Below are 20,378 nucleotides of genomic sequence, written 5' to 3' on the forward strand. Positions count from 1 at the left end.
TACTGATTGACCGGCAGGTTGGGGTGCAGTCCCCCTCGTCCCCCGGCCTCATTTCTGGCCCTAGTGATGACCAGAAGGACCTGTTTAGCTTGGCGATGATTTGTTTCAACCAATCGCAGTCTTGCTTTTTGCTGCCCAGCTCGTCTCATCTCTGGCCTGAAAACAGCCCCAGGCTGGCTGCTGTGTCCTCTGACATACCATCTGGTCTTCCCAGCCTTCTTGCTTCTGGGCACTGTGATGGTCCAGGCTCCTCCACCTCACTTCCTGTCTTAGACCCAGGCCACCGTTTGCTTTCGGGTGCCCCCGCCTTCCTTGGTTTTTACTGCCACTGAACTTCAAGCACAGGAGGCTTCCCCTCCTCCATAATCAGAGTCACTTCCTTTAGAGCAGATTCTTAGAACTGGAGGGGCTGGGCAAAGGTGTGAGCCAACAAGCTCATCTGTCACTGCCGGCATCCTTCAAACCTCTGCGGCCCAGCCCAGCCTGCACCGTTCCTCTTCCTGGCATCCTAACTCCTGGCTCCCACCTGCAGCCACCCACCCCTCCCACATTTCTCCAGCTTCTCTCCACTCTGCATCACAAAAGATCTGGGTGCTGGAAATGATAGGTGGACAGGCAGATGGACCAACTGTGTTTCTGCAGGTCTCGGTCCTGGCCACAGGCTGGTGGACCCGGGGTCTTTGCTTGGGTCGTCTGTGTGGCTGGAAAGCCCTGCCCTTCCTTTTCCTTGGGGAAAGCCTCCAGGCTGGACTGGAGTCTCGTCCCCAACTCCCACTGTCCTGCCTGGTGACGACCTGGCGCTGCTTCAGCCCTCACCCCCACCTCACACCGTACAGACACCCAGCGCACCCTGGGTGCCAGCCGGGGGCCACACCAGTTGCCTGGTAGCCCGTGGCCAGCTCTGTCCCAGAAGTCACAGACCCAGACCCTGTAAACAGCCTCTGCTGAACTGCAGTCAGGGTACGGGGTCACAGGGAGCCCATTTCTCCGAGGGCAAAAGCAAGGCCTTTGTCGGCACTGTGCACCCAGCCAAGCCCCAGTCCTTGAGCCCCTGCCCTCCCCACTGCCCTGCCATCTGCCTGGGCTCCCAGGTAGGCAGTCACCTGCACAGATGCCCCGTGGGGACCAGGTCACGCGGGAGCAGCGGACCCTGGGAAAGACAGACCATGCCCACACGTGTGTGCGTGTGACCTTGTCCCAGTCCGAGCCCTGCTGGAAACAGCAGCTGTCCCCTGGCCCCAGGTACGCCACCTGGAGTGCGGCCAGCCTGGAGGAAGGACCAATGCCAGGAGGAGGGGAAGGGTCCCTCCGCAGGTGGCTCTGGGCTGGCTCCAGCCCCATAAATACCTGCAGGCCCCGAGGGCAGGTGTCACAGAGGCAGCCGCACACCATGGGGCGCTGGGAGCTAGTCGTCTTGGGCCTCGCCTGCTGCTTGGCAGTCGCGAGTGCGGCGAAGGTAAGCGAGAGCCCAGCTGAGGGGTTAGCCATGGGAGGGAGCCCCCTCTCACCTTCGCTAAGCCAGACCTGGAACCTGGGGACAGGGACCAGCAGGGGGAAGACAGACAGCCACTGGCAGAACCCGACCACCATTGTTAACAGCATGGATGCCTCAGGCTGCCAAATACAGAGTATCTAATTCAATGGGAATTTCACATAAACCACGAGTCAATTTTGGTGTACGTTTCACCCAATGATTAGGACATACACTTAAAAAAATATATATCATTGTTTATTTGAAATTCAAGTGTAACTGGTCAACCTTGCTGAGTCAACCAACTGACCCACAACCCCCCTCTGGCTCTGTTGTCTCTCTAGAGACATCAGTGTGGTCCCCCTTTCCCAGAAGGGGTGACGGGGCCCCAGAGCAGACGAGCGATTTGCCCAACATCACACAGCCACTGTAGCCGAGCAGGAATCTGGAATCCACGTTAGTCCAACCCTGGAGTCCAGTTCCTGGTGTAACCTCCATCTCCTGCTCCTCCAGCACCTGCTTGCTACAGCTTCTCTGCCCAGACACAAGTCAGGAGGCCCAGCCAACCCTCCTGGGGCAGCCAACCCTGCCCACCCTCACTGACCTCTTGCGGGTATGAGCACCCAGGCAGGGAGACATTTCCAGGACGGAGCCAATAGCCACATGCAGATGGTGTGGGTGCTCCAGCAGGGCTCCGGTCGAGGGCCCAAGCGCCCCCCAGGCTGGTCCTTCCACCCCTCAGCCTGCTCTTCGGACCCCTGCTGCCCAGAGCTTCAGGCCTGGTCCTGGGTGCCCTTTGCCACTCTCCTTCTTCTGGGGGCTTCTTTCCTAGGGGCTGAGGGGGACCGGGTTTCCTCTGTGCTGTTCCAGCAGCCAGCGACACCCCTCCCCACACTGCCACCATGGCCAGGGGCCCCACGCCCTGTCCACCATGAGGGGCCTTCAGGCCGGTCTCAGTCACACAAAGCTGTCAACCCCGAGCCCCCCACTGCCCTCTCCCAGCAGCCAGGGAGGCTGTTCAGGAAGAAACGCCTGGAGCGGGGAGGGATGGGAGAGACAGGGGCCCAGCTCCCAGGGCATCTGGCAGGGCTTGCTCCCGGCTTCTTCCTCTGAAGTTCTAGCCCGGCCTGGTACTTTGATCCCCCTGCCCCAGCGAGGCAGGGAGCCCCTCCCAGCCCAGACTTAGATCAGAGGGCGGCTGGGATCTGGGCAGGCCTGGGATGTGAGGCTGGCCCACTCTCACCCCGCTGGAACCTAGCTCAGGAGAGATCCAGAAAGCCCGGACCTGCTTTCCCCCCAGATCAGCGGGGCAAAGCTCTGGGAGAGAAGGGCCCAGCTGGCGCCAGCTCAGTGGGAGTTCTGGCAACCTTGGGTGAGCAGGGGTCTGTCCTGGCTTGGAGCACAGGGGTTGTGAGGATTTGAGGGGACTCAGTCAAGGGGGAGATGGGGGGAGGAGGAAGAAGGGCCTGCTGATCAGGGAGCTCACTGCTGGGCGTGAACAATTCGGCGTCCCTCAGGCGCCAACCACTGCCTGCAGCTGGGCAAGCCAACAGGTCACGAGGGGGATAGTGTTGTCACCCATCTTACAGGCAGGTAAACTGAGGCTCAAGGTCACGGGCAGCCATGGTGAGAAGCCAAACCTCCACCCCACCTGTCCCAGCCTTCTTGGAATGCTTCCCTGAGTGCGGACACATGGCTTGAACCAGCCCCCTCTGAGATTCAGGGAGCAGGACACCCTGGGGGTACAGGTGGGGTGGGATGGGGATTGAACCAGCTCCTCCAGGGATATGAGCAGGTGGCAGGGGTCTCGGTCCCAGATGCAGGTGGGCCCTTCCTTGGAGCTGTCTCGGGGGAACCTCTGGGAACCCGGAGCCTGCAGGGGGGCTCTCCTCCTCCGGGGGCCCACCAGCCAGAGCCCCCCTGAACTCTTCCCTCCCTGCCCAGCTGGGCTCCGTGTATACGGAAGGTGGCTTCGTGGAGGGCGTCAACAAGAAGCTGAGCCTCTTTGGAGACTCTGTCGACATCTTCAAGGGCATCCCCTTCGCCGCCGCCCCCAAGGCCCTGGAGAAGCCCGAGCGACACCCCGGCTGGCAAGGTGGGAGCAGGTGAGGGTGGGCCAGGCCCCGAGGCTGGGGGGCCCACACTCACGCCAGCTCTTCCGGCCGCCCACAGGGATCCTGAAGGCCAAGAACTTCAAGAAACGGTGCCTGCAGGCCACGCTCACCCAGGACAGCACCTACGGAAATGAGGATTGCCTCTACCTCAACATCTGGGTCCCCCAGGGCGGGAAGGAAGGTCTGTTTTCCCCCCCCGACGCCCTCCAGCTCCCCAAACAGCCAGAGGCCTGGCTCCGGCCCCTGGGTTTTGTCTGGGGACCCCAGAGCTGAACTTCCTGACATCAGCACAGATTGGAAGGGGTGGGGGGGATGGGCAGGACATGGGGGGGGTGTGGGCATGTCGGAGGGGTGTATCTGGCATCACGGAGCCTGCTCCCCTCCCCCTCAGTCTCCCACAACCTGCCCGTCATGATCTGGATCTACGGAGGTGCCTTCCTCATGGGGTCCGGCCAGGGGGCCAACTTCCTCAGCAACTACCTCTACGACGGGGAGGAGATCGCCACGCGGGGCAACGTCATCGTGGTCACTTTCAACTACCGCGTTGGGCCCCTGGGCTTTCTCAGCACTGGGGACTCCAACCTGCCAGGTCTGCCGGGGGCACCAGGGGGGGGGAGCCAGTGTGCCGGGCCCCTGAGCGTCCCTCATCCCCAGATAGCTCCCTACAGCCCCCCAGAAAGGGCCCAGCCTCCCATCTGCTAAATGAGGGGGGCTGGAGCTGGACCGTGAGACACAGGAGCCGCTTGGCAGCTGAAGCGAAAGAGAAGAGGCTGCCGGCCAGCTGGCCAGACCCCAAGAGACGTGGGGGTGGGAGCCACTGAGAGACACAGGAGCTGGCACACCCAGGCGGCACCTCGGGGCGGGGCGGGGAAGGACACAGAAGTCCCTGGACAGGCAGGAGGGACTCTGGCCAGGAGACAGCTGAGCCCAGGGCCTCCAGGTCCCCTTCCCCCAGCCTGAGATGCCCCTGCCCCAGCACCCGCCCACCCAGCCTCCTGGGGACACACCACGCACCACCCTGGGCCTGGACAGGGTCTCCACGCCGTCAGGGACAATCTCATCCCACTCACATGGACTGTGTGCCTAATGTGGGCCAAGCCCCCTGAGGAAGCCCCCTCACCCCGCCCACAGGTAACTATGGCCTTTGGGATCAGCACATGGCCATTGCCTGGGTGAAGAGGAATATTGAGGCCTTCGGAGGAGACCCCAGCAACATCACCCTCTTTGGGGAGTCGGCCGGAGGTGCCAGCGTCTCTCTGCAGGTCTGGGGGCCCCTAAAGGGGTTGCTCAGAGGAGTGGGAGGCAGTCAGTGGTGATGGGGAGAAGCAAGGCTGACAGGCGCCGCCGTGGGGGTGTCCCTGGCCGAGCCCTGCGGGCGGGCGGGCGCAGGGGGTGACTGGACCTCTCCGTATTGCAGACCCTCTCTCCCTACAACAAGGGCCTCATCAAGCGAGCCATCAGCCAGAGTGGTGTGGGTCTGTGCCCATGGGCCATCCAGGAGAATCCCCTTTTCTGGGCTAAAAAGGTAAGGGGGGGCTCTGGGGGAGGGGCCTCCCTCCTTTTCACTCTCTTCTGGACCCTGTGTCTGACACCCTGAGCACTGCCTCTCTGTCCCCAACCCCCAGATTGCAGAGAAGGTGGGCTGCCCCGTGGACGACACCAGCAAGATGGCTGGGTGTCTGAAGATCACCGACCCCCGTGCCCTGACGCTGGCCTATAAGCTGCCCCTGGGAAGCACGGAATGTGAGTAGGGGCTGCTGGGGGCTGGGGACCCCGGGGCTCCCCACTGGGCGCTGGATCTCATCCTGGCTCTGTCGCCAGCTCGCTGGCATCCCCGGGCAGCTCGTTGCCACCCCTGCCCTGGCAGCCCTCTGTGGCCACAGCTGGAAGTGGGAGAGGCGTCTTTCCTCTTGTCTTCGGTGGGTCATGACCCCTTGGAGAACAGTTTGGCCCCATCCCCAACCACGCACACATAGGCGATCATTCGTACATGATTTTCAGCAGATTTATGGACCCCAGATCAAGAAAGCCTCTGCATATAGATAAGCATTCATTCTTTCCTCCGCTCATGAGTTCAGCAAACATCTCCTGAACACCTGCTGCAGCGTTCTCCTTCTAGCTCTGCTGCTCTGTATCCCAGGAAGGCCAGGGGGCCCAGTGGCAGAATCCTGCAAGTGTCAATTTCATCAATGCAGGAAGCTGTCATTCTCTCTCCCTCCTTCTAAGGCAAAGTGCAATGCAAACGCCATCGTTTGCATCTGGACCTAATGTGAAGTAAATCATAAGTGCTACGTAAACATCTTGGCCCAAGACGCAGACCAACTTCATATCTGAGAGTTCTGCATGTGGGGAGTCGAGCAACTGCAGATAGAAAACATTAAAAAAAAAATTCCAGGAAGTTCCAAAAAGCAAAATTTGAATTGGCTTCCCGCCCTCCCCGCAACCCCCTGCCCACCCCCAACCCCACTGCAGGGCTTCCCTGATAGCTCAGTAAAGAATCCGCCTGCAGTGCAGGAGATCCTGCTTCGATTCCTGGGTCAGGAAGACCTGATGGGGAAGGGATCGACTGCCCACTCCAGTATTCTTGGGCTTCCCTGGTGGCTCAGCTGGTAAAGAATCTGCCCGTGATGTGGGAGCCCTGGGTTCGATCCCTGAGTTGGGCAGATCCGCTGGAGAAGGGAACGGCTACCCACTCCAGTATTCTGGCCTGGAGAATTCCATGGACTGTATAGTCCATGGGGTCGCAAAGAGTCAGGCACGCAGAGTCGTACACAACTGAGAGACTTTCACTTTCACTACCCTAGCTGCTAAGCTGCTAAGTCACTTCAGTCTTGTCCAACTCGGTGCGACCCCATAGACGGCAGCCCACCAGGCTCCCCCATCCCTGGGATTCTCCGGGCAAGAACACTGGAGTGGGTTGCCATTTCCTTCTCCAATGCAGGAAAATGAAAAGTGAAAGTGAAGTCGCTTAGTCATGCCTGACCCTCAGTGACCCCATGGACTGCAGCCTTCCAGGCTCCTCCGTCCATGGGATTTCCCAGGCAAGAGTACTGGGGTGGGGTGCCATACTCTTCTCCATCACTATCCTAGAATGCCCTGTAACTATTTACATAATGTTTGCATAGCATTTACAATTATTTACATAGCATTTATTTTGCACTACGTATTAAAAGTCATCTAGAAATGATTTAAAGTATATGGGAGGATGGAGGTTTCCCAGGTAGCTCACTGGTAAAGAATCTGTGTGCCAATGCAGGAGACAGGGGTTCAATCCCTGGGTTAGGAAGATCCCCTAGAGAAGGAAATAGCAACCCACTCCAGTATTCCTGCCTGGAGAATCCCATGGACAGAGGAGCCACACACGCATATGTATATGGGGAGATGTCGGTAGATTGTATGCAAATAGTGCACCATTTTATATAAGAGATTTGAGCACTTGGATGTTGGTGTCCTGGTAGCAACAGTCACGGATTTGCAGAAATGTGACTGTGTTTTGTTTTGAGCTGAATTGGAGGGGAAATGGGACACGCCTAATGGGGGCAGGGCATACGGTCCTTTGGGGCCAGTTCAGGGGTCTCACGCCATTTCTGGCTGACACACTGGAATCCGCCACAGAGGTGGGTTCCAGTGCCCCCCAACAGAGAGGGGGCACCTCTTTCTCCAACGGTCCCCTCCAGGATTTCTAGACTTTCCTCCTTCTTGATTTAAGAGAGCAAGAGAACAGGGACCAAAAAACAGAAAGAGAGAGAGAACAGGGAGAGGGCATCAGGTTGCAGAGAGGGAGCAGGTCTGGCGCCTGGACCAGTTCTTCTCGTCCTGGGTGATTTTGTGCCCAGGGAATGCGTGGCAGAGCCTGCAGGCGGTTCTAGTGGTTGCAGTCGGGGACGGGGCACCACTGGAGTCTAGTGGGTCGAGGTCAGGGAGGCTGCTAACACTATACACTGCGCAGGATGGCACCCCCACGACATAGCATAAAGGGGTCAGAAGGTCAATAATGCTGAAGCCGAGGAACCTCGCTCTCCATTAAAGGAGGTGCAGCTCCTTGGTGGCCTCAGGATGGAGTCAGCTCCTGCCCCGGAGGTCTGGGGGAGGCGCAGGTGGGTACCATAAGGTTTGAGAACATGCTGCTGTTCGCCCCCAGACCCCAAGCTGCACTATCTGTCCTTTGTCCCCGTCATCGATGGAGACTTCATCCCTGATGACCCCGTCAACCTGTACGCCAACGCTGCGGACATCGACTACATAGCTGGCACCAACGACATGGACGGCCACCTCTTCGTCGGGCTGGATGTGCCAGCCATCAACAGCAACAAACGGGACGTCACGGAGTAAGCTGGGGAAGTGGAGGGGGTGCGGAGGGGGTGGCATCAGCCGAATGAGGAAGTCGGCGCCATGACGGCGGTGAGGGGCCGTCCGTGACCCTCTGTTGCATCGGTGTTACTGGTGCTCGGTTGCTCGGCCACGTCTGACTCTTTGCAACCCCATGGACTGCTGCACGCCAGGCTTCCCTGTCCTTCACCATCTCCCAGAGCTTGCTCAAATGCATGTCCATCGCGTCGGTGATGCCATCCAATCATCTCATCCTCTGTCGCTGCCTTCTCCTCCTGCTCTCGATCTGTCCCAGCATCAGGGTCTTTTCCAGTGAGTCGGCTCTTCACCTCAGGTGGCCAAAGTACTGGAGCTTCAGCTTCAGCATCAGTCCTTCCAGTGAATATTCAGGGTTGATTTCCTGACTGGTTTGATCTTGCAGTCACAGGGCGGCAGATACCCTCCTGTGGGCAGGGGGTGGAGGGTCCAGTGCCCGTTTGGTGTCTGCAGGGAAGACTTCTATAAGCTGGTCAGTGGGCTCACTGTCACCAAGGGGCTCAGAGGTGCCAATGCCACATATGAGGTGTACACCGAGCCCTGGGCCCAGGACTCATCCCAGGAGACCAGGAAGAAGACCATGGTGGACCTGGAAACTGATATCCTCTTCCTGATCCCCACGAAGATCGCCGTGGCCCAGCACAAGAGCCATGCCAAGTGAGGAGGGTGGGCGGGGGTGGCCCACCAGGGATCCCAAACACCTTCCCAGTGAGGCCTCGAGGCAGGCAGCTCCCAGGAGTCCAGGAGGCCCGGGAAAGCCAGGCTCAGTTCCCACCTGTGCCTGCGCTGTCTGCCAGGCCTGATGGGCCTTGAGAGGGCCCGTCCTCCCAGCCTCAGCTCGGGGGCTTTACTGAACCCTCCTGTGACTCCCGGCCCAGGCCAGGCCTGCACGCTCTCCCACACCCCTCGGCCCTCCCTGTCAGAAAGTCCTTGAGTTGGCCTGGTATCCGCAAGCTGTCTGGAAGGCGGCACCACTGGGTGATATTCTCTGCAGTGGGTTTCAAATTTGACAACTTTCAGAACAAGCCTGCGGCCAATTTTAAACCTTCCATGTGATAATAGCCAACGAAAATGAAAAATAAACGAGGGATGCTTAAAACGTAGGAAGATAAAATTTCACCTAGAACCCAGGTGGCAGAGTGGTAAAGAATCTCCCTGCCAATACAGGAGACACAGATTCGATCCCTGGGTCGGGAAGATCCCCGGGAGGAGAGAATGGCAACCCTCTCCAGCATTCTTGCCTGCAGAATCCCCATGGACAGAGGAGTCCGTGGGGTCACAGAGTCAGACATGACTGAGCACACACGCAGAAATCTAGGATGAAAATTCGGCAATAAATTTGGTTGGAGCTTCCTGTCAGTCGAGGCCAAAAGGAAATAACTGAGGATGCATACTACCTTGCCCCATCAAATCAAGAATACAGATTCATGTGCAGAGAAAAAGAATCTCTCTTGATACTGAATTATGAAGGAAGATGCCTCTATACCATTGGTGGAGGCCAAGTGTAAATGCACTTGAAATTGTAGAATCCATGAAGTCAAAAATTTGGCCACAGTTTTCCTTCTCCTGGGTGAAAAGATCCAGATCCTTCCTGAGTCTTTTTTGTTTTATTTTTTTTAATGTATTTATTTTGAACTTGCTGCATAGTTTGTGGGATTCAGTTCCCCAACCAGGTATTGAACCTGTGCCCTTTGTAGTGAAAGCACTGATTCCCAACCACTGGGCTGCCAGGGAATTCCCCTTCCTGAGTCTTGTGGGAATTGCCCAGACCCTTCCCTACGCCCTCATGGCCTTCCCCTGGGGCCCATCTCTGGGGTGGGCAGCCCCAGGTGGGCGCCCTGCCAACCTGGGCGGTCTTCCCTCCCTCCTCAGGAGTGCCAACACCTACACCTACCTGTTCTCCCAACCGTCCCGGATGCCCCTTTACCCCAAGTGGATGGGGGCTGACCATGCCGATGACCTCCAGTATGTCTTTGGGAAGCCCTTCGCCACCCCCCTGGGCTACCGGGCCCAAGACAGGACTGTCTCCAAGGCCATGATTGCCTACTGGACCAACTTTGCTAGAACTGGGTAAGACAGGGGTGGGGACGGCCTCTGTCCACATCACCCTGCAGGCTGGGGGTTCAGTCCCTGTTCCCTTAAACACTTACCCTCCCTGAGCCTGGGTACTCCGTCCGTGTGAGGCCAAGGGCTCCCGGCTGGGCCCTAGGATGTTCATGTGCCCAACCAGTGCCTGGGAGACGTGGAAGTGCCTACGGGGCAGAGGGTGGAAGACTGCTCAGGTGAGCAGGGGATGGGGGTCTCCAGCCTCCTGTGAGCCCCCTGGCCCCACCTAGCCACCCAGCCTTTTTTCTCACTCTGCAGGGACCCTAACACGGGCCACTCGACAGTGCCCACAAACTGGGATCCCTACACCCTGGAAGACGGTAACTACCTGGAAATCAACAAGCAGATGGATAGCAACTCTATGAAGCTGCACCTGAGGACCAACTACCTGCAGTTCTGGACCCAGACCTACCAGGCACTGCCCACGGTGACCGGCGAGGGGGCCAGCTCGGTGCCCCCCGTGGACAACTCTGAGGCCAGCCCCGTGCCCCCGGTGGACAACTCTGAGGCCACCACCGAACCCTCTGCGGGTGACTCTGAGGTGGCTCAGATGCCTGTCGTCATTGGCTTCTAATGTCCTTGGCCTCCAGGGGCCACAGGAGACCCCAGGACCCACCTTCCCTCCCAAGTGCCTCCTGAATAAAGCCTCAACCATCTCTCTCTGGGGTCTCTTTTTGCTCCCAAGACCCAGCTGGAGGAAAAAGGGGTCTTCAGTTATCACGAGCCCCAGGCGCCCGGCCCAAGGTGTTTCCCTCCATCCGTCAGCCCTCAAGCCCAGGAAGCCATCAGGACCATCCTCTTTAAAGAGGAGGAAACAGGTCCCTAGAAGTGAAGCGTCAGGCTAGGACTGGGACTCAGGTGTGGACCCCCCCATGAAAGGCCATCGTCTCCCAGGTGCTGGGCTCTGCTACCGAGGGTGGGCGGGGCCGCAGCCAAGAGAGAAACTGGGTTCTGCAGGGGGCGGCCGCCTCTGGACCCCGGGAGCCCAGCCACGCCCAGGTCCTCTGGGGCGTGGGGAGAGACCACTGTTCTAACTACAGTCTGGGGGAGAGAATCGGATTCTGCCTCCAGGCAGCTCCACGTCCACAAGGACAGAGCATCGCACTGCAAGGACAGGAGCAAAGGGTGCAAGAGGAGCGCACGTGGGGCTGTGCCCCGTGAGGGCGCGAGAGGCAGAGGGCAGGGGCAGGGCCGTCCCCGCCGCTGGGAATCCGGCCTGGGTACGTGCCCGAGGACATCAGAGCAAGAGTCACACCCAGAGACTCCAAAGCCAGTGCTTGCAACAAGGCCGGGGGCTCCCTCTCTCCCCTCCCCTCGACCATTCTGTGGTCACTGTGGGGTGGGGGTGAGGGGCCAGCGGTCTAGGGTCCTGGGTGGGTGCGTGGGGCAGCAGGACCAGCTGCCAGCCCCAGGCTCCTTCCCTGGTGAGTTCTGCCCCCAAGGCCACAGGTGCGACACCTTGTATCGAGGCCACAGAAGCGGAGCCCAGGACCAAGATCAGCTCTGAAGCCGACTGAGCTAACAAGCTTCTTCCTGGCTCCCCCTTAGGCAAAGATGCCCTCTCCGGTGAGAGCCCTTTAGTGCCGGAACCAATCACCTAATGCCAACCTTCCTGCAGGAATTTTGTCTTGAGGCTCTAAGAATTGGCTATTAACTCTGGAAAGCTGTCGAGTCTTCCCTGATCTGTCAGGAGGTCACTGCACTCACTGTGCCCACTTGATCTCTGCTCCTCGTTCTTAATAAATCCACTCCCTTCGGAAATGCTCTGTGATGGGAAATTCTTTTCCAACCCGCACTCAGACCGCCTCAACACTCGCCAGCCACAGACGGCGGGCTGAGCCTGGGCTGTGAGTCCTGTGGCCCCAGGCAGCAGAGCTGAACAAGGGGCAAACCTGGCCCCCCGAGGAGCAGGGGGCACACCAGCCTGGCCTGTGACCACCTTGTCTGCACTGGGCTCCCTGGTCAGTCCAGGGCTTTCAGGTATGAAAGACTGAGATGCCCCCAGCGTGGGCTCTCCTGAGGCCCGTCCCTACTCTCGGCCGATGGAGCCAAGGATGCCATCTACCTGCCCTCTGCCACAAACGAAGTGTTTGTACCTGCGGGGTGTGTTCTCAGGAGCCTCGTCGGGCTCCTGGGACGTGGCACTTCCCTCCCTCGCTAGGGGACAGCTCAGCTGTGCCTGTTGTGCAGGAACTCATGTCCCCGGAGGGCTGGGCCACATCAGGGTGTGTGCTCAGCCCCCGCGCTGCGCAGACATGGCCAGGCAGAAGCGAGCCTGGCCGTGTGTCTGGGTGACACGCCTGCAGCTGTGGGGACACCTTGTAATTCATCGTGCTCTTGCCTTCCAGGCCTTCTCCAGGCCGTGAAGCAGAAAATACCTACCGAGGTGCAGGCTAGAGGCCAGTCCAGGGTCCTGGAGTCTCCCTGCTGGGCCAAGAGATGACCCTTTAGCTCCTATTAGGGTGAAGCCTGGAAGGGACACGCGGGGGAGCTCCGGTCAGAGCCTGTGCACCACCCTGATGAGACGTGGTGCTTCGATATTTCATGGGCAAGGCTGTTCCCGAGCGTGCCTGTGTGTTGGCAGTCTTGGGGGCATCCCCTGCCCCCTATGCCTCATCTTTCAGTCTTCCCCACAGAAAAGGGTCAAGCCTCCCATCTCCCCATGACATAACCACAACATAGACTTGGACAAAGAACGCAGCCATCCTAGGGGCTGCAGCTTGAAGGGCTTCAGTCCAACTGCCCTTCAGGATAAAGTTGGTATCAACACGATTGCATTTGTAACTGGTGATTGTGCGAGACGGTGGACCTCTGAACAACACGGTCTCTGACTCTATATCAGCCAGAGAAGGGCAGTGCAGGGGTCCTTCACTGGCAGGAATGAGCCCCATTATCCTTGAGAACCGGCGCTCACCCGGGATTTGTCAGATGACAGCCTTGATGAGTGGCCCCCACGTGCCTGACATGGAGAGGCACGTGGCCTCCTAGCGAGATCCTAGGTGAAAACAATTGTCTGAAGAGTTGCAGAGGACATACGCACACCTATGGTTAATTCATGGTGATGTATGGCAGAAATCAAAGCAATATTGTAAAGCAACTATCCTTCAATTAAAAATAAATAAAAAAAATTTTAAGTTGCAGAAACCCTAGAGTTGCTGGAAATCCCAGCTCACAAGGAGACAAAATGCTTAAGGAATAAGGTCCAGCTGTGGCTTTAAGAGCTGCATCAAAAATACTTGCCCCAGATGTGAAGTGAGCAGGGAAAGGAATTCCAAGGTGAGAGACAGGGATTCCAGGAGGTCAAGGGTCAATCATGGGGCCCCAGAATTGGGTGAGTGCAGATCTCCCCCTGTCCATATTCCCTGGCTGATTATCGACCCCCTGGCCTGCTTCCTCTCACTTTTTGATGTTTACAATTTCTCCCCACTTAGTGCTGATGGAATTCCAGACTTAGACCTTGAAATCTACGTGGTTTCCATTGTTCTGGTTCAGTCACTAAGTCTTGTCTGACTCTTTGCAACCCCATGGACTGCAGCACACCAGGCCTCCCTGTCCATCACCAACTCCCGGAGTTCACTCAGACTCACCTACATCAAGTCAGTGATGCCATCCAGGCATCTCATCCTCTGTCGTCCCCTTCTCCTCCTGCCCCCAATGCCTCCCAGCATCAGAGTCGTTTCCAATGAGTCAACTCTTCACATGAGGTGGCCAAAGTATTGGAGTTTCAGCTTTAGCATCATTCCTTTCAAAGAACCCCCAGGACTGATCTCCTTTAGAATGGACTGGTTGTGTCTCCTTGCAGTCCAAGGGACTCTCAAGAGTCTTCTCCAACACCACAGTTCAAAAGCATCAATTCTTCGGTGCTCAGCCTTCTTCACAGTCCAACTCTCACATCCATACATAACCACTGGAAAAACCTTAGCCTTGACTAGACAGACCTTTGCTGGCAAAGTAATGTCTCTGCTTTTCAATATGCTGTCTAGGTTGGTCATAACTTTCCTTCCAAGGAGTAAGCGTCTTTTAATTTCATGGCTGCAATCACCATCTGCAGTGATTTTGGAGCCCCCAGAAATAAAGTCTGACACTGTTTCCACTGTTTCCCCATCTATTTCCCATGAAGTGATGGGACCGGATGCCATGATCTTCGTTTTCTGAATGTTGAGCTTTAAGCCAACTTTTTGACTCTCTTCTTTCACTTTCATCAAGAGGCTTTTTAGTTCCTCTTCACTTTCTGCCATAAGGGTGGTGTCATCTGCATATCTGAGGTTATTGATATTTCTCCCAGCAATCTTGATTCCAGCTGTGTTTCTTCCAGCCCAGTGTTTCTCATGATATACTTTGCATATAAGTTAAATAAGCAGGGTGACAAGATACAGCCTTGATACACTCCTTTTCCTATTTGGAACCAGTCTGTTGTTCCATGTCCGGTTCTAACTGTTGATTCCTGATCTGCATATAGGTTTCTCAAGAGGCAGGTCAGGTGGTCTGGTATTCCCATTTCGTGAAGAATTTTCCACAGTTTATTGTGATCCACACAGTCAAATGCTTTGGCATAGTCAATAAAGCAGAAATAGATGTTTTTCTGGAACTCTCTTGCTTTTACCATGATTCAGCGGATGTTGGCAATTTGATCTCTGGCTCCTCTGCCTTTTCTAAAACCAGCTTGAACATCAGGAAGTTCACAGTTCATGTATTGCTGAAGCCTGGCTTGGAGAATTTTGAGTATTACTTTACTAGCATGTGAGATGAGTGCAATTGTGCGGTAGTTTGAGCATTCTTTGTCATTCCCTTTCTTTGGAATTGGAATGAGAACTGACCTTTTCCAGTCCTGTGGCCACTGCTGAGTCTTCCAAATTTGCTGACATATTGAGTGCAGCACTTTCACAGCATCATCTTTCAGGATTTGAAACAGCTCAACTGGAATTCCATCACCTCCACTAGCTTTGTTCGTAGTGATGCTTTCTAAGGCCCGCTTGACTTCACATTCCAGGATGTCTGGCTCTAGATGAGTGAGCATGCACTTGTGATTATCTGGGTCGTGAAGATCTTTTTGTACAATTCTTCTGTGTATTCTTGCCACCTCTTCTTAATATCTTCTGCTTCTGTTAGGTCCATACTATTTCTGTCCTTTATCGAGCCCATCTTTGCATGAAATGTTCCTTTGGTATCTCTAATTTTCTTGAGGAGATCTCTAGTCTTTCCCATTCTGTTCTTTTCCTCTATTTCTTTGCATTGATTGCTGAGGAAGTGTTTCTTATCTCTTCTTGCTATTCTTTGGAACTCTGCATTCAAATGGGTGTATCTTTCCTTTTCTCCTTTGCTTTTCGCCTCTCTTCTTTTCACAGCTATTTGTAAGGCCTCCCCAGACAGCCATTTTGCTTTTTTGCATTTCTTTTCCATGGGGATGGTCTTGATCCCTGTCTCCTGTACAACGTCATGAACCTCAGTCCAAAGTTCATCAGGCACTCTATCTATCAGATCTAGGCCCTTAAATCTATTTCTCACTTCCACTGTAGAATCATAAGGGATTTGATTTAGGTTATACCTGAATGGTCTAGTGGTTTCCCCTACTTTCTTCAATTTAAGTCTGAATTTGGCAATAAAGAGTTCATAGTCTGAGCCACAGTTAGCTCCTGGTCTTGCTTCTGCTGACTGTATAGAGCTTCTCCATCTTTGGCTGCAAAGAATATAATCAATCTGATTTCAGTGTTGACCATCTGGTGAAGTTCATGTGTAGAGTCTTCTCTTGTGTTGTTGGAAGAGGGTGTTTGCTATGACCAGTGCCTTTTCTTGGCAAAACTCTATTAGTCTTTGCCCTGCTTCATTCCGCATTCCAAGGCCAAATTTGCCTGTTATTCCAGGTGTTTCTTGACTTCCTACTTTTGCATGCCAGTCCCCTATCATGAAAAAGACATCTTTTTTGGGTGTTAGTTCTAAAAGGTCTTGTAGGTCTTCATAGACCCGTTCAACTTCAGCTTCTTCAGCGTTACTGGTTGGGGCATAGACTTGGATTACCGTGATATTGAATGTTTTGCCTTGGAGACAAACAGAGATCATTCTGTCGTTTTTGAGATTGCGTCCAAGTACTGCATTTCGGACTCTTTTGTTGACCATGATGGCTACTCCATTTCTTCTGAGGGATTCCTGCCCGCAGTAGTAGATATAATGGTCATCTGAGTTAAATTCACCCATTCCAGTCCATTTTAGTTCGCTGATTCCTAGAATGTCGACGTTCACCCTTGCCATCTCCTGTTTGACCACTTCCAGTTTGCCTTGATTCATGGACCTGACATTCCAGGATCCTATGCAATATTGCTCTTTACAGCATCGGACCTTGCTTCTATCACCAGTCACATCCACAGCTGGGTATTGTTTTTGCTTTGGCTCCATCCCTTCATTCTTTCTGGAGTTATTTCTCTACTGATCTCCAGTAGCATATTGGGCACCTACTGACGTGGGGAGTTCCTCTTTCAGAATCCCATCATCTTGCCTTTTCCTACTGTTCATGGGGTTCTCAAGGCAAGAATACTGAAGTGGCTTGCCATTTCCTTTATGACCCACCCATCTTGGGTTGCCCCGCGGGCATGGCTTAGTTTCATTGAGTTAGACAAAGCTGTGATTAGATTGACTAGTCTTCTGTGAGTATGGTTTCAGTGTGTCTGCCCTCTGATGCCCTCTTGCAACACCTACCATCTTACTTGGGTTTCTCTTACCTTGGACGTGGGGTATCTCTTCACAGCTGCTCCAGCAAAGCACACCCGCTGCTCCTTACCTTGGACAAGGGGTATCTCCTCACCACCACCCGTTCTGACCTTGAACGTGGGATGGCTCCTCTAGGCCCTCCTGTGCCCACGCAGCCACCACTCCTTGGACGTGGGGTAGCTCCTCCTGGCCACCGACCCTGGCCTCGGGCAGTGGGTAGCTCCTCCCAGCCGCCGGCCCTGATCTCGGGTGGGGGGTAGCTCCTCTTGGCTGCTCCTGTGCTGTTGCAGCCTGGCACTCTTGGCTGCCACCCCTGACCTCAGACGCAGGGTAGCTCCTCCCGGCCGCTGCAGCCAAGTGGAGCTACCCCACATCCGAGGTCAGGGGCAGAAGCCGGGAGGACCCCATGCCCGAAGGGAGCTGTGATGGTGCAGGAACGGCCAAGAGGAGCTACCCCACGTCCTGGTGGTCTAGGGGCTAGGATTCGTCACTTTCACCACTGCGGCCCAGGTTCGATTCCCAGTCAGGGAAGGTATGGTTTTGTGACTTCCCTGGTGGCTCAGATGGTAAAGCGTCTGCCTACAATGTGGGAGACCTGGGTTCAGTCCCTGGGTCGGGAAGATCTCCTGGAGAAGGAAATGGCAACCCACTCCAGTATTTGTTCCTGGAAAATCCCATGGATGGAGGAGCCTGTACGCTACAGTCCATGGGGTCGCAAGGAGTCGGACACGGCTGAACGACTTCACTTTCATGACATAAAATGCTAATTTTATAAACATTTATTGAAATATTAATTAGATAATAAATCAATGTTATATTTTTAAAAGGATGATTCAGTGCCATTAATTCCACTCACACTGTTGAGCAACCATCACCCCAAACAGAAACTTCATACTCATTAAGCATTAACTCCCCATCTTCCCTCCGCCCCCACCCTTGGTAATCTATTCTCATTTCTGTTCCAATCAATTTGCTTATTCCAGATGTTTCTTACAAGTGGAACCTGTGTTTTCAAGGCCATCCATGTTGTAGCATGAGTCAGAACTCCATTCCTTTTTACGCTGAATAATATTCCCATGCATATTGTTGGCATACAATTGTGCGTGGTATTCTTTTTTCAAGTCTTTCTTCTTTAAAGATTTATTGATTATATTTGGCTGTGCTGGGTCTTCTGTTGCTGCATGTGGGCTCTCTCTAGTTGCAGAGAGCAGGGGCTACTCTCCAGCTGTGGTGGGTGGGTTTCTCATTGCGGTGTCTTCTCTTGTTGCCAAACACAGGCTCTAGGCACACCTGGCTTCAGCAGTTGCAGCACGTGGGCTCCGAAGTTGCAGCTTGTGTGCTCTGGAGCTCAGGCTCAGCAGTGGTGGAGCACAAAAACTTAAGTTGCCCCGCGGCATGTGGGATCTTCCTGGACCGAGGATCGAACCTATGTCCCCGGCATTGGCAGGCAGATTCTTAACCACTGGACTGCCAGGCAAGTCCTAGTATTCTCTTATAACCCTTATTTCTGTAACGTCAGTGATGATACTTCCACTTTCATTTCAGATTTTAGTAATTTGAATGCCGATTTTGTCAATTTTTCCCCCAAAGAATCAAGGTTTGGTTTTGTTGACTTTTCTCTATTTTCCTATGTTCCGTTTTGTTTCTCTCCACTGTCATTTTATCATTTTCTTCCTTCAGTTAGCTTGGAGTTTCGTTTGCTCTTTTTCTAATTCTTTAAATGTATAGTCAGGTTACTGATCTGAAGACTTATTTTTTAATGTGGGTGTGGAAAGCTGTAAAATCCCCTCTTTGCACTACTTTTTCTGTATCCTGTAAGTTTTGTTATGCTTTGCTCTTGTTTTCATTTGTCTCAAGGCATTTTCTTTCTTTTTTAAAAAATATTTGTTTCTTTGGCTGCGCCAGGTCTTGGCTGCAGCCCTCAGATTCTTTGATCTTCCCTTGAGATGTGTGGGAGCTAACTCCCTGACCAGGGATCAAACCTGGACCCCCTGCATTGCGAGCCTGGAGTCTTAACCACTGGACCACCAGGAAAGTCTCTGAATTTGCATTTTAAGTCACACAGGGAAAAAAGGTACAAACAAAAGTGCAACAATAGCGGCTTTTAGAATTCCCAATCGGTTACTTCTCCTAGCGTTCTTTACTTTTTCACATGGCTTTGAGTTACCGTCGAGGGCTTTTTCATTTGGCCTAAAGGGCTCCCTTCAGAATTTCTTGTAGGCACAACTATTCATAACAGACTCCCTTAACTTTGTTATCTGGCAACATCTTGATTTCCTTTCATCCTTAAAGGATAGTTTACTGGATATAGAATTCTTTTTCTTCCAACATTTGAAATATGTTATGTTATGTCAGGGAATGTTTAACAGGAGGATTCCTATGTGCTGTTTCTCAAAAACTCTCTGTTCCTTATCAGTTCCTATTCCAAGAACAAGTAGAGCTGCACGCAGCTCTCAGGACTGAGATCATGAGAAACGGTATCTGCGTGGATTCCTTTCAGTAACTCCCTTCAATGACTCTTTTCAGCGTCAGCGACCTTGTATGTATTACACTATCCATATTGTGGCTATTGATAAAATTTCATCCTGTGTAATAGCTGAGTAATCATCTTACTAAAGATATATAAGCCTGCATTTCTGCTAATAAAATACCTTTGCTCCATCAGAGCTTGGGTCCCCATGCCTTTCTTTCTCTCTCTCTCTTTCTTTCTTTCTCTCTCTCTCTTTCACTTTCTTATTGTCGACTCCGGACCGCCAGGTTCCGGTCCATTAAAGGACCCCAACAAGTGGCACCCAGAAACAGGGACCCTGGCATACGTGGCATTTTGGCCGGAGTGACTCACGGACCTATTGAGGTCGTTAAGTACTAAGACACGGGTCAAACGGCTGAAAAGCCCCATCATTTCTCTACTTTACTTCACATTTGTTTAAAGCTCAGGGACTCTTGGTTTTGTGCCAATGACTAGAGACTTGCTTTCAAACAGTGGTCAATTTTGATTTAGAAATTTGGCACCGGGTCAAAGGAAACGTTGAACGAGCCACCAAACAGGGAAAAAATATTCCAGTTGATTTCTGGCCCCTATGGGCTCTCATTAAAGCTGTAATTCTGCCATTTCAAGGTAAATTCTAACCCTCTCAATATTCAACAACAGATAGAACACCTATTACATGAATATAATTTAAATGATAAAACTTTACAAAAAGCCCAATTAAAACAACATAAAATATTTCAAAATTTTCTCACTAATCCTATCCTGGCTACTCCAAATTCTCCTCCTCTGCCAACAAGCACAACTCCAAAAGTCTCTCCTTTGCTAGAACCTAATAGTTCTGATAACAACTCTCCTGAGACACCTTTTGACACCAAAACCGGCAATACTTTTTAGATAACAGTAAGTCCTCAACACAGACTCATATTTGCCAAAAAATCAGCACTTACTCACGCTCCTCCACGGCAGAGGCTCTCTGAATTACTGGCTTTGCAATCACAAATCTCTGAAGTCGATGGTTTCTCTGCCTTTCCAGTTTTAAGAAATCCTGATGCTCAAGGACACATAATACCTCAATATGACAGTATTAATCTTCTTTACATGCAACAAATGAAACGGGCTATAATTATGT

At 53.6% G+C, this 20,378-nt stretch overlaps 1 protein-coding gene across 1 annotated transcript; it reads left to right on the forward strand.

Moving 5' to 3' along the window:
- Window positions 1–1,111: 1,111 nt before the first annotated feature.
- On the forward strand, window positions 1,112–10,630 carry CEL (carboxyl ester lipase). Its single transcript, XM_052649605.1, has 11 exons — window positions 1,112–1,456; window positions 3,416–3,566; window positions 3,644–3,766; window positions 3,977–4,174; window positions 4,717–4,847; window positions 5,003–5,110; window positions 5,211–5,328; window positions 7,727–7,913; window positions 8,404–8,607; window positions 9,823–10,020; window positions 10,315–10,630. The coding sequence occupies exons 1-11, from the start codon at window positions 1,112–1,114 to the stop codon at window positions 10,628–10,630; spliced, it is 2,079 nt and encodes a 692-aa protein (XP_052505565.1).
- The last annotated feature ends 9,748 nt before the right edge of the window (window positions 10,631–20,378 follow it).

This window comes from Budorcas taxicolor, chromosome 11 (assembly GCF_023091745.1).
Source record: "Budorcas taxicolor isolate Tak-1 chromosome 11, Takin1.1, whole genome shotgun sequence".
Lineage (NCBI taxonomy): Eukaryota > Metazoa > Chordata > Mammalia > Artiodactyla > Bovidae > Budorcas > Budorcas taxicolor.